Below are 14667 nucleotides of genomic sequence, written 5' to 3'. Positions count from 1 at the left end.
TTATGAGTATGTAGTTTTGTATTTGTTTTTATTATATAAATCACCTAACTAAGAATTTACATACCCTCCCAAGTGTCCCAGTTTGGCAGAGACAGTCTCAGTTGGTCCTCCCACTTTTGCAGCTGCTTGTAAAATATCTTCCCCTTTCACTTTCCCCCTTTGTTCCTGGCTTACTTCAGTTGCTCCAAGCTGAGTTCAAAGTGCAAAAGTAGTTTGCACTCAAGTAGAGGAGTGAGTAGAAGCACAATCTTTTATTTCCTGGTAGGCTTAATCTCTCTCTCTCTCAATCTCTGGCTTTTCTTCGCGAACGAAGATTCAGGAAGGACTCATCCCGCGCTTTCTACAAGCGCACTGATGACTAAAAAGGCCAATCTGAGATAAACAAGTCTGGTTGCAGAAAGCACAGCAGAAAGTCTGCTTGGGTGATGTTTCCTGGTTGTGGTTCTTTCTGCGTTGTCGTTTCTCTTCGAGACTCGTTCGGCGTGAGTTTCAAAAAAGGCTGCAGCATTGTGGATAGTGCGTCTCCATGCCTCCCGATGCGAGGCCAGGGCGGACCATTGTTGTTTAACTTAAGCCGTCTGAGGGCTTGCACTAAGACTCTAAACTATCTAGTCCGTGAGCTGCTTTTTAGGCTTAATAATAATAATAATAATAATAATAATAATAATAATAATAATATTTATTTGTATCCCGCCTCTCCCTGTATTGGATCGAGGCGGGTAACAACAAACAAAATAACAATAAAAATACGATACAACAAGCGACAAGTAAAAACATAACAAGACATATCAAATCCCAATTCCATATCTCCCTCCCACCCTAAAATAGCGTTAAAACAACAATTCCCAACAATTTCCTTTAGGCAAAAGGAAATTATAATTGAACCAAGGCTTAGACATAACAATGTTTCAAACAGTACCTATTTTGATGAATGGTATGCCATTTAAACTGAGAGGCGCAGAGTTAGATTTAAGATTTTACAAGATAACAAGCAAAGAGGTGATCTGGACCTGCCAAATCTGAAATTGTATTTCTCTGCCTGATGTTCAGTTTGGTTAAAAGACTGGATAATGTTACAAAATAAGAAACTGTTACAGTTGGAAGCTTTTGATGTGAGGTCTCATTGGCATGGCTTTCTTTGGTATAGTAAAATCAAGATAAATGCAGACTTTAATTATCAGAAGACCATTGTTGAAAATTTAGAATAAATATACGATGTGAATTTGTTCTAAAATGTCTGTATGGGTTTCACTGCATGAGGCTTTATATATACAGTCGTCCCTTCCCTTACGCAGGGGATCCATCCAGAACCCACCCACCCCCACCCCCTGCTTAATGGAAGAACGCAGATGTTCAAGCCCCATTCAAATGAATGGGGCTCGTGCCTGTGGCAGTGTGGCAAAGGCATGCAGGGCGCATGCCATGGGAGTGCATGCCATTGTTTCCTTCCCGCACATGGCTCCCTTCCTTTTGACGTGGCTTCCAGCGTATGCTGAAAGCTTATGACACGGGTACACTGTACAAAAAAAGAGATTTATTGATTAATGAGTTAGGTATAGAAATCTTTTAGGAAAAAGATGAATATAGAATGAAATCTGTTGAACAACTGGAATCATACAGAATAAAGATTCAATTTTATTTTTTATAGACAACTCAACTTTTTATAGACAAGTTTGAGCAATTTAAAATGGGCAAGAAATCACAAAAACAGAATTTGAACTATTGTTGTGTTCAGATGGCGATCATTTAATAACTAAAATATATACGCTATTATTAAGAAAGATTGAGTTCTGACAAGATTTTTACAAGATTATGCACTGTTGGCATTTAACTCCTGGAAAAGATCTCTAAAATTGAGAAAGGCAGTTACAATGTTTGTTGGAAATGCTAATAAAAAGAGGAGTGGTGTAAAAGAGCAAAAAGAAAAAAAAAGACCTGGACACAAATACTTAAAACAATAGAAGATATTTTAAAATTGAAACTGCAATTGAAACCTGATTTTTATTTTTATTTTTTGGCTTGCACTGTTGGAAGAAGAAATGGAAATTGAAGAATGTGAAAATCATACTGCAGCCAGATTGTTGTATGCATAAGGTTGAAAGGATTCCAATTTTGGAACACTTGGAGATGAAACAGTAGAATCTTTTAAAGAAGAATAGAAATTAGTAATTGATTACTGGAAGATTAAATGGAAAACATAATTTTCTCTAGGATTTGCAAAATAGTAGATTACAGTATACTGTTAAGTAGTCGTGTCACCTACAAACAGCCACCATTATTTTTAGAATTGATTACGCAAAGATATCTTGTAGCACACAGCCAGTAAAAAAGAGTCAGCTTCCCAGAGAACTGGGGACATGACATTCAGACAACAGCACACCCTCAGTCCTCTGGGATGCCAAATGACCGACCACATATATAGTGGATCCACGGCATTTCCTAGCACAGCATTTATACACGCTGCGCTGAAGAATGCTGAAAAATATGCTGCCACCATAGCAATGACACCCTTTCCCCCGATGGAAAAAGAAGCGGCTTTCTGATGCTCCTTTTTGTGCTGGGGAAAAGCCAGGTTGGAGCGTGGCATGCGGTTGCCATGGCCCCAACCCAGTGAGCAAAGAGACAGCCAGAAACCACTCCTTCAGAGTGATCTGTTTCACCTCTAACTGAAAGAGGGAAGCTGGAGCATGAGCTTTTATAGACTTGAGTCTACTTCCTTAGATGCATCTGCTACTAGTTTCTTTCTTTCAGTTAGTCTCAAAGGTGCTACAGGATCTCTTTGCATGTTTTCCAGACTAACACAGCTATGTCTTTGAATTTTAGAATTTAATTAATTATTTTTCCCCCAAGAGAGTATAAGGGAAGTAGAGATAGTTGATGATTATAACACAACTACCAAGTTGGAAGTCACTTGTGTACCCTTGTCCTTATCAGCACATTTATTAGGAGTAGCTTGTAGTTTATAGATGTAGAGATAGTAAAAGGGTGTTTTTTTTTTGTAATGTATGTAATGTTTGTAGTGTGTGTAACCTTATATATGATTTTATAGTATAAAAACATTTTGTGTCTGAATAAAAATATTATTTAAAATGTCATAACTGAGTAGACCCACTGATCTAATTGGGACTTAACTTAGTCATGATTAACTTAAATCCCATGGGTTTCATTGTTTCTATTCTAGATGTGATTTACTATGGGTTAAGAATTAGTCTGGATCCAATTTGTGTCTAAGTCTGGCTTTTAGGCATTGTGGCTTGGGTGTGTAGAGTGATGTTTTTTGTTTGTTTGTTCTGGATTATTTTTTAAATGCACCCCCCCCCCCCCCGACTGTAGAGTGTCTGTGGCATTTGGAACATTGGCTTATGATAACACCTAACCTATATTTCACAGCAATACCTGACATAGCTCAATGATCAAATACTGGCTTTCAGAAGTAAATACTAAGATTGTTTTCCTTCTCTTCTTTGCCTTTCTATAACTCCAGCAGTGGGCAAAGTGTGGCCCTGGGAATTCATCCCACCCCTGACATACAGTGCAACCTTCAATCCCTATGAAGTTCCAGGTCCACCTTATTTTCTGGCCTTGAAAAGTATGAAAATAGATCGCACCCTCCCCTGTAATGTTTGTTTTTATCATTTCTAAAATATCTGTATGTTTTCACACAGATCAAAGCAGATGAAAAAGGCACTAGCAAAATAAATAAATAAATAAAAACCCATTTTCCTTCCATTTCCATTCTGTCTATGAGCCACTGTATGTGTGCCAAACAGGTCAATTTTAAACATGTTTTGAATAGTTCATCTCAAACATTTTGATAATTTGAAAGCCATTTTCTGGGAGAAAGTCATACACAATGAATCATACAGTTGCATCTCACGTTCATCTCTTCCAAGACAATGTGTTTTTGCAAACTGATGTATGTTAATCACTCTAACCTCTTACTGTGAGAGGAAAAAGAAAAGTTGAGTATCTGAACTAAACAGTTTTGACACATGTTATTGTTTTGCTTTGTTTAGGTGAAATGGAGATACCAGATTCTGATGATCCTTTAGGCCAAATGGATGGTCATGGCAGACCAGTTCCAACACACAAAGGTAACAGTAATAATTTATTTTTATTGTCTTTATAATTTTATCAACACCTGGTATTTAAAGCTTTTTTATGGTCTATAATTTTATTAATAATATGTAAATAGTTACCCTCTTATAGAACCATAGCATGTATCTCAAATTCAAAGGGTTTAATGTTGTTGTAAATGTATCTCTAGAAGTTATCAAGATTTGGCTTTGCTTATTAGTTCATTATGTGTCATTGCCACAAATATCCTTCCTCTGCCCAATTACATGTATGTGCAAAGAAGTAGCAGAGGGCCCTGTTTCCCTCTGGACTGACTTTTTAAATGATTCAAAATTAAAGAATGCACAAAGGACTTGGGATAAGATATTAACTCGGCTTGTATGAAAGGCAAGAAGTAAAACCCACCTTCCTGAATACCACACTTGGAAAAAGAGATGGATGTTCATGGTAATGCCAGAAGGCTTGGGGTGAGGTAGTGGCACTAGTTTTATTTCACAGTTTCTTCAAAGTAAGCAAAAAAACAAAAACATGGGAGATTCTTATTTTACCATGGCACCAAGACATGAAATGAAGTAGGGAAGTATGAAAGGCTTTTTATATAGAGAAATCTTTATACAGACCAGCAGCTATCAGAACTTTATGGATGCTGCTTCTGTTTTTTGGTGCTGAATTATATATAAATGTACTGAACAGCATTAGGAATGAAATGATCAACTAGGAGGTGTTTCCAACTGGTAACACTAGTAGACATGAGTTAAATTTGATCCTCAGTAAGCTAAATTTAATGTTCTAGAATTTCAGATAAGTAAGTGTCTTGAGTGTTTAAATACCTATAATGGAATCATAGCGTTGGAAACAAGGTAGCCATTTGTCCCAAAAAACCTGGAAAATCCCAGATTGATGGAACTAAAAAATGTTCCAGTCAGCTGGGCCAGTTGAAGCAGTAAAAACCGGATTTCTCCTTTGTTGCAAGATGATGGGTAGGTTAAAGTGTGGCAGTGGAGATGAAGCAGGAAACTCTGGAAGACTGGCACTGGCGGAAGCCTCATCCTGCCCTACAGGCTCCGGCTGCTACTGCACAGGGGTAGCATTGCATCTTATTTTTCCATTCCCTCCCCCACTTCCCCTGACAGGTCCAGAAGGCAAGGTAGGAAAGGAGGCAAGCAGAGCTGACCTTGTGTTGTGTGGTGAGTATGTTGGTTGCTCAAGCCAAGGGCTAGACAGCATAGTGGAACTTTACTTCCAAGCAGCCTCAAGAGAATAAAAGAGTTCCTTTACTCTCTTGGGGCTGCTTGGAAGCCTCCCTCTTTTCCCACCCCTCTTCCACCAGGAAAAGAGGGGAAAAGAGCTCTTAGCTCGATACTGGTAGTGAGGTTGAAACGTAATGGTAGAAAAAGTGTAATGATTGATGTGTTGAATCTGCATAATCAGAATGCAAATTAATAATATGCATAATTATAATAATATGCATATTATGCAAATTAAATGCCCAGATAAGAGGGCATTTTGCATGGCGGAGGGGGGGTGTGGACGACCGAGTCAAAGCAATCCCAGCAGATGGCCATCCAGCCTCTGTTTAAAAGCCTCCAAAGAAGGAGGTTCCACTACACTCTGAGGCAGTGTGTTTCAGACAGCTGGATGGCCTCTGAAAATATAATTGCTGTACTTTGTGTTTCCGACACTGGCATATATTCTGCTTGATCCACCATCACAGAACAATCTTTTAAAAATAACCCTTTAGTTTCCTCAGGTCTTTTTGTTTACAAGCTGTTTCTTAGCATATTTGGCACTTTGGAACTGTGGACCATTCTAACAATTATGCTTGGCTGTATGCCAGCCTTCTTGCATTCTAGAAACCTAATGTACAGCTATCCTGTTTGACTCAACCTGTGAAGTGTTTTGAACACTTTATGTACTAAGATGTTGTTTAGGAGACTTGAGTTTGCAATTCATTTTAATTTAGTGGAATATTCATGTGTTAGCTCTCATTATATTTGTCTTGTTTTGGAACTACTGTATTTTTCTTAGCAAATTTGTCCACTCTCACTGAATAATTACTACATTCCATGTGTTGAATTTGGGAGCGTTAGATTAAATACAGGGCGCCCTTCCCTTACATGGAGGATCTGTTCCAGATCCACCCACGTAAGGGAAATTCTGTGGATGCTCGAGCCCCATTTAAAACAATGGGGCTCGTGCACACGACACGGCATGGCACACCACAGGCACACACACCATTGCCTTTTTATGGCAAGTGGTTTGCAGCGTAAGCTGAAAGCTGCGTAAAGCACCCATGCATATGACGTGGGCACACTGTACACATTTGGAGACCTGCTATCATTTGTGGTGTTTGATGGGATTTATATCCTACTTTTTCTTATGTAGATCATTAAGAATGTAAATAGCCTGTAAGTAAAAACATAATATATCATGTTTATTAATAACAATGCAAAAAACCGAAGCCAAATACAACCAGTGCTCAAAGTACATTTTATGTGGGTTGATTTGGAAGAAGAATTGGCTAATAACCTACCTCACATAATTTTTATGAGAGCAAAGGAGGTCAGAAGTCATTATACTTAATGAGGACATATTCAAATATAATCAAGAAAGACCTGTAAATAGTAAGACTTTATCTCTAAAAGACACTTCAAAACCTTCAAACCATCATGCTAAATATATCCAGCCTATGGGACACACACCCATTTTTATAATTTCAAGGAGATGGTGAAACAAGGAGTTAATGAACTCCACAGAAATGTATCCTACATGGGTGATGAACTGCTTTTAGTGTACTGCATCACAAGTTTCTCAGGCATGCTGTAATGCTAGCAGACATTTTGAGAATACCCTTAATATTTGGTGAGTTGCCTTCAAAACAAGAATATGAAAATACACCCGAATTCATGATGCACCTCACATGATTCATTTTTCATCTACTGAAAGGCTTTGGGTGGCATAAATTTTGGCATATTAATGTTTCATGATTGATTGTGTCAGTAGATCCCACTTTCCACACCTCTTTTAGGATTGGTAGATTTGCTACAAGTATAAGCCTAAATCTAACCTGTCTCCCAAGACATATGTAACACTTTACTTCCTAACCACCAATGGGGATGGTGGTGGTCATAAGGATGTAACAGTCATCATATGTTAATGAAATTAGTGTCGAACACTCCCAGTCCTTAAAAAAACCTTAGATTTAAAACAAGAACAAGAGTTAATTGTTAGGGATCTAAAACACTTTCCAAAACAAATATAGACTGATAAACTCTTCCCTGCAAAAGAAGAATATTATCCTAGGATTCAGTTGGGTCAGAGACTGGTAAAGTGAATTGAAACATTTGATTAAACTTAATGGCTTGGATCCAAGAACTACATGACTAGTTTTACATGCTCAAGGCTGAAACCAAGAGCAGTCTTTACCTAATAGGAAAGTTTTTCACCACCGAAGCAAATTTCAAAAGTAATTCATGACATAGCTGAAATGCGGGTAGGACTGGAGGAGGAGTCTGCAATAAAAAAAGAACAAATCAGAAATTCTGATGGTGCCTCTAAGCCCTTGGACACTGCTCAAGTAGCTCTTTGGATGTGATCCAATGAAAGCAAGTATAAAATTTAATGATCAAAATGAGATCTGATGTAATAGAATTCCAGTGCAAGGAACATTACTAAATTTGTTGCTGCTAGGCTTAAGACTGCCTAAAGCTGCTTTCCCTACAGCCTTATACACAATGTTAAAGAATATTTAACTGATCTGATCTTATTATGAACTATGAATTAAATTTAGTAACTGCAGATGTGTTCCCTTTTCTACATCTCAAGGTTTGTTGTTGTTGTTGTTGTTGGAAGAATCAATTCTTTGTTGTACAGTATTTAGTGATTTTGCCAATATCCTGGTTTACATTCTTGCAAAATAAACAATGCAGTTGATTTTATAGATGCATAAAATCAGAAGTAGTGTTGTGAAAGCACAGCTAGCTGTTTTTAGTGGGAGGTTGTTCTGTTTTTTTGCATCCATCTGAGATAACCCAGAAAGAATTGCCGATGTTTCAAAGCAGAGGAGCAATTTAACTAGTTCTAGTCCTCAAAATGTTTTGCTTCTTTAATGTCTGTCATGTTCATATACAGTTGTTTTTTAAAGATGCAAATAAAATACAAATTCCACTTTGATAGAGAAGCTTGGCACTTTGATTTAAAATGTATATCTGTACAGTACCCTTTTATATTCATTCTGTAAAAAACAGAAAGATTTATGTGGAATTTGGATCTATTATGTGTGTGTTAAAATAATGTCTTGTTGAACAATATATCATACTGAAAAATAAGCCTTTTCTAACTCAAACCAGACTTGTTAGTACATTTTTTGCAATTACAAATGTTACAGAAAAATGTAAAGCCCACATAAATTAGTTTCAGCTTTACAGTATCACTGGAGCTGTAAATGTCATCTATTCTAACTATTACTTTTGCTTTGGGAATCAATTATTCAAACGTTCAACATTTTTTTAATGGTGTACCACACATTAATCTCAGGGCTTTGTTTCAAAATGCATGGACATCTGTGTGCCAAATGAAATGCAATGTTACTTGCCTTTTTAAAAGTAAATAGTCATAATATGAATGGCCAATCTTTTGACCAAGAGACAGGAAAAGAAAGGATTCTCAAATGGAGATATATTTTAAGGGAATTGGGTTGGAATTTTCAACTGGATTGTGGATTGGGTAAAAGGATTAAACCCAATGCCTGCTTGTAGCCCCAATCCTGCATGTGGTAGGGGGCCATGGCAACCATTTTTATAAGAAAATTGTGTGTGTGATTTGCCTTCATACAGTTAACTTCCTGTTTCATTTGCTGTTTCTAAAGGTCACGTGCACTGTACAAAAATTCAGTTTCAAGAATGCATCTGTATTTTATCATTAATCAAAAAGCGAATTTACAATCCAGTGTTCTTATTTGATGATGCATAATATTACCAATTACACTGCTGCTTGACTAAACATAATCAGATAGTTTGACTTTAGTCAAAATAACTATCTGGCACAGGACCTAGGTTCTCATTCCACTATTGAGTGAGTGCCTAAAGCAAATTTAGTGCACTTTTGAACTGCAGAGTATATGATGGGAATGTTTAGCACATGGGTTCGATTGGATTGTTTTAAAACTTCCTGTCTAGAACTTAACTGCTATAGAAAAATATGGACTTACAAAAACTGAAATCTAAACCTTGATTAGTATGAGTGATCCATATGAGACCATGAAGCTAGCAGTTGTTGAGCTTTGATTTTCCTTGTCATCCTATTGCTCTTGTCTGTTTCTTCTTGCCTTGTGATCCACATAATGAACCACATGTGCCCATTTTCCATCCGAATGGGCTTTTAAAAAATCTACCCTTTTAAAAAATTTCGACTTACATTTGCCACATTCCTGCTACCCCAAAGGCTGTTCATGCATCTCTAGAAAACAACCCAAAATGTGTACAATTAGGTGATAAAGAAAGTTCAGACCACAATCTAGAATAGGAAAGGAGAAGACTGTATAGAAAAGCAAGCCACAACTCTGTCTGTGATTAGTGTTGCCAGCATTTCAAAAAAGTTATAAGAAACTGTCAAAAGTCATGACATGCAGAGTTGATATTAGCAGGTTTGTGTTCTGCCTAAATACCAAATGAAAGTATTGATCATCATTAACTTAATCTTGTGGTTCTCTATAAAAGTAATATTTTTCTATTGGTTTTTAATGGGTTTTGGGGCTATGTGGCCATGTTCTACAGGAGTTTATTCCTGACGTTTCGCCAGCATCTTTGGCTGGCATCTTCAGCATTCTCCAGCATTCTCTGAAGATGCCAGCCATAGAAAAGTCAGGAATAAACTCTACTAGAACATGGCCACATAACCCCCCAAACCCACAAAAAACTATGGATGCCAGCTATGAAAGCCTTCAATTTCATAATATTTTCTCCACATTAATAAATTACATGATGTACAGTGCGCCCTTGCCTTACGCGGGGGATTGGTTAAGGCAAATGCTTAAGGCAAATGGTGCATATGCTAGAGCCCAATTGAAAATAATGGGGCTCGTGCATGACATGCGCACACACCATTGCAACCTCATTGTATGACGCACCTGTACATGACGCAGACGCAGTGTACTATTTTCAGTTTTTAATCAAGGTTTGTTGTTATCCACCCTCAAGTTGATCTCAACCCATGGTGACCTTATAGATGAAATATCTCTAAGATTCACTGTCCTCCACTGCTCTGCTCAGTTCCTGCAAATTCATGTCCGTGACCTCCTTAATAGAGTCCATCCATCAAACATGCAGCCTTCCTCTCTTTTTGCTTCTCTCCCTCTTTACTAGCATTATTGTTTTTTCCAGTGAGTTGTGCCTCCTCTTGATGTAGCCAAGGTACAGCAGCCTTAGTCTAGACATCTTGGCTTCCAGAGAGATTTCTGGTTTGATCTGTTCTAGCACCCATTTATTCGACATCTTGCCTGTCCATGGTATCCTCAAAACTCTTCTCCAACACCACATTTTGAATGAATTGATTTTCATCCTATCCACTTTCTTAACTGTCCAGATCTTGCATCCAAACATGGTAATAAGGAATACAATGGCTTGTATAATTCTAACTTTTGTGATCAGTTGTATGTCTTTGCTCTTGATGACCTTTTATAGTTCTTTCATAGCTGCCCTCCCCAGTCTTAGTCTTCTTATGATTTCTTGATTGCAGTCTCCACTCCGATCAGTGTTTGATCCTAGGTATGAGAACTCTTTTACTATTTCTATTTTCTCATTGTTTAGAATGAATTTGTGTAAATTCTCCATGGTCATTATTTGTTTTTTTATTTTTATTTTCAACAATAAGCCTGCCTTCATATTTTCTTCCTTGATCTTCCTTAGTAGTTACTTTCAGTCTGTGATCTTTTCTGCTAGTGGTATTGTGTTGTTTGCATACCTTAGATTGTTGATATTCCTTCCTCCTATTTTCATTCCTCCTCCTTCTGTGTTCAAGCCTGCTTTCTATATAATATGTTCTGCATACATGTTGAAAGGATCCAGCTTTGTCTGACTCCTTTGCCAATTGAAAACCATTCCGTTTCTCTGTGTTCTGTTATGACAGTAGCTTCTTTTCCTAAATAGAGATTTCTCATCTGGACTATCAGCTGTGTTGGGACTCCCATGTCTTTAAGGGCATTCAGTAGCCTTTCATGATCTATGCAGTCAAAGACTTTGCTATAGTCAATAAAGGACATGCTGATTTTATTTTGGAATTTCCTGATGCACTCCATTAGCAACTCTATGATTACAATATGGTTCCTAGTACCTCTTCCTTTCTTGAATCCTGCTTGAACCTCTGGGATTTCTCTCTCCATGTATAGTTGGAGTCTGTGTTGCAGAATTTTGAGCATAATTTTGCTTGTATGGGAGATTAGAGCTATGGTCCTATAGTTGCTGCAGTCTTTTGTGTCTCCTTTTTGGGGGGTGGGGATGTATATTGATTGTTTCCAATCTGCTGGTCATCATTTTATTTTCTGTTGACATATGTTGGTTAACACTGGTGCTGATTCTGTCAGTGTGGATTGAAGCAGTTTGACTGGTATATCATCTGTTCCTGGGGATTTATTTTTTCTCATTTCTTTATTTGCAGCTTCCACCTCTCTTTTTAAAATTTGGGATTCATCTTCACATGGCTCTTTGATCCATGTGTCATTCAGTTTGTTACACTCTGTAGCCGTTCTGTATATTGCATCCAGTGTCTTTTTATTCCTTCCTGGACTTTGATTATGTTATTTTTATTGTTAGAATATCCTGATCTTTGGTTTGAATTTCCCTTTGATTTCCCAGATCTTGTGGAATAGGTTTCTTGTTTTTCCCTTTTTGTTGGTGTCCTCTATGTCTCTGCATTGATCAGGGGCAGGCGCAGTACAACCCATTTGTATGTATTCGCAGATGACCACTTGAAGAAATACTGTTACAGGTATGCAACCTGTCCATCTCCCTTTTGTTTTGCTTCTCTTCTTTCTTTTACAGCTTGTAGCATTTTATCTGTTATCCCCCAAATATGGGTTTGGAGGGGCATCTTGTTCAGTCTATATAAAATAATTTCCCCCCAAACTTCTAATAGGGGACATCATTATAATTAGGAACAGTGCCAGTCCTATTCAGGGCAAGCTTTCCAACACGCAGATAAGGGGTGTGTGTGTATAATAAGGGATACCTGACAACCTACCTATGATATAAAATCAAGCTGTGCCATGATGTAAAGCAGAAGGTGTGGCAAAACTTTGAAGTGAACTACAGGGCAGTAATTGGTTGGCAGATGACACCCGCCCATACAACACAGAGAATTCTAGTGACTCCTACCATTTACCTCAGTGGAAAGGTATAGAATTTTTTTAGGAAGACATTATACTAACAATTAATTACAAAATAGTAACTGTCTAAGTTGGATGCTTTTATATATAACAAAGTAAAACACTCTAAATCTAAGTGTGGGGGAGACTGATTGAATAAATGTGATTTTGATATGTGTTAATTTACAGTCCAGCAACTAGTCGGACCAAGATTCTGCTGAGGAGGGGAAAAAGTCAGAAACCCAAACACAGTTCCAGTTTAACTAAACCCTAAAATAGCAATCCAACACTATAATGTATCTACTTCAAAAAGGAGGTGTGTGTGTGTGTGTGTGTATTCAGGCATAACTGTATTGGCCATGCAGCAAAACACAACAAAATCCAAAATACATGTTGTAGTGATACATTTATTAAGCCAGCCAAAAGTGCTACTATAATCATGCTAGCTTTTGAAACTCACTGGCTTCTTCATCAGGCAAAGATGTTAAAAGTCATATGGGAAAAGAAAAGTGAGGATGTTAGAGTCATGGCCAGCCTTTTGTTTGAAATGTTTGCTTGAGTTGGTGTTTAAGGTGATCTTGAGGGAAGGCTGATGCAGATGGGGGTCACACCCCTTCTTGGCCATGTGAGGACTAAGAACAACGGGAGAGAACAGTTAAGTAATAAAATTTCTGTTTCCACTGGCAGCAAGAAAGAATGCTCCCTTTGAGATTTAGACTGTCTCTGTCCTCAGCAAGGCTGTAAGCCCCTTTTTAAGTAGAGTACAATGAGACTGTCAAGAAGCAGTTCCACTGGCACATCTGGAGATAAGTTTAGGTGTTGTAAAAGGTCAAACATGCCAGTGATAGCCAAATTCAGATTGTTTTACCATCAGGATGATGAACCTTTGGCCTTTCAGATGTTTAGGACTCCTTTGATATTATAATTTGGAAATTATTTATTGTAACAACACTGGTCATGACTAGGCTTTATGAATTGTTTGATATTAATGCAGTTGACATACTGTATGTGTTATAATGCTCACAAGAGTACTTGTCAGCTACCTTTAACCCCTTTAATTTTAGAAGGTACCAAATGTGAATAATAATAATAATAATAATAATTTGTTTTATTTATATACCACTATTCCAAAGATCATAGCGGTGAACAGCAAGTAAGCCAATAAGAAAGTAAGCTAAGTTGCCCCCAACTGTCTGGGTACTCATTTTAGCGACCTCGGATGATAATATAGCAGCAATTAGCAATTGACTGATGTTCTTGAATTCATTTCACCTCAGATACTGTTGTTTATATTAAATCAATTTCTGTATGTTTAGATGATGCAGGTTTTTTTCCCTCCTTTAACTTCTTTTGTATTCTCACCTGGTTTTGTTACTTAGGATTAGACCAGCTGGCGGTTTTGTTTATTTGTTTTGCTTTTGCCTCCTGCTTCATAATAGAAGTCTGATGGGACAATGATCCACAGGGTCAGGCATACCTCTTCCCCTGCAAAAAGATTACACAAGTCTAACTCTCCTGCTGTATATAGCAAGGAGATGAATTTATAAAATGGAATTGAAAGCTTGTAATTATACACTAAGCAACATATTTGACCCATCAGGCAGACAGTGAGTGATAAGCTGCTGGAATATACTGGCTCGAGTTTAGCTGCAGAGACGCTTTTCTGCTTGGATCGTTGGCTAGGACAGTGGCTTGTTTCGGATTGTCTACAGACCTGCCAACTGCCTGGCCCAGGAAGTTGGATGGGGCCAGAGGTAGGGCACGCCAGGCTACCTATCTGGGAAAGGCCAATAAAATTGAAAAGAAATGAATTCTCAGGCAGAAAGATAGGGGGAGGCCAGAATGGTGTACAGGTGAGACACAGTGTACCCAAAGTTGCTGAGAGTAGGAATGAAAACAGCAAGGTAGCAGAACAGATTAACCTGCTAGCACCCAATTCAGATGCCCACTCTGCCTTCAGATTGATAGAGATCTTTCTCTTGCATTCCTGCACAGCAAGAGCATCTGCCCTACCATCTTAGCCAGCTAACAGGCAACATCCACATGCCTGCTACAACCAGAAATGGCTAGTAAAAATAGAGTGGTATCAGTGGGGCCCCACAAACAGTCAAGTATATGACCCACAGTTATTAGGGAGATGCATGAAATGAGGAAAATGAAGAGAAGGTGGACCTACCCTGAGGAGGAGAGAGTTGACCATGTTAATCAAGGAAGACTGGAGTCATATTTAA

The 14667-nt window shown here is 38.0% G+C and overlaps 1 protein-coding gene across 1 annotated transcript in view; it reads left to right on the top strand.

Moving 5' to 3' along the window:
* The first annotated feature begins 4001 nt into the window (after window positions 1-4001).
* Window positions 4002-14667, top strand: part of ROR2 (receptor tyrosine kinase like orphan receptor 2) — a 53778-nt gene continuing 43112 nt past the window's right edge. Inside the window, exon 1 of the mRNA XM_042454710.1 lies at window positions 4002-4094. Within this exon, the coding sequence (XP_042310644.1) occupies window positions 4022-4094 (73 nt within the window). The 5' untranslated portion in view covers window positions 4002-4021. The remainder of the gene's footprint in view (window positions 4095-14667) is intronic.

Source organism: Sceloporus undulatus, chromosome 2 (assembly GCF_019175285.1).
Source record: "Sceloporus undulatus isolate JIND9_A2432 ecotype Alabama chromosome 2, SceUnd_v1.1, whole genome shotgun sequence".
NCBI classification, from domain to species: Eukaryota; Metazoa; Chordata; class Lepidosauria; order Squamata; family Phrynosomatidae; genus Sceloporus; species Sceloporus undulatus.
This window is presented reverse-complemented; position numbering and strand designations above follow the sequence as displayed.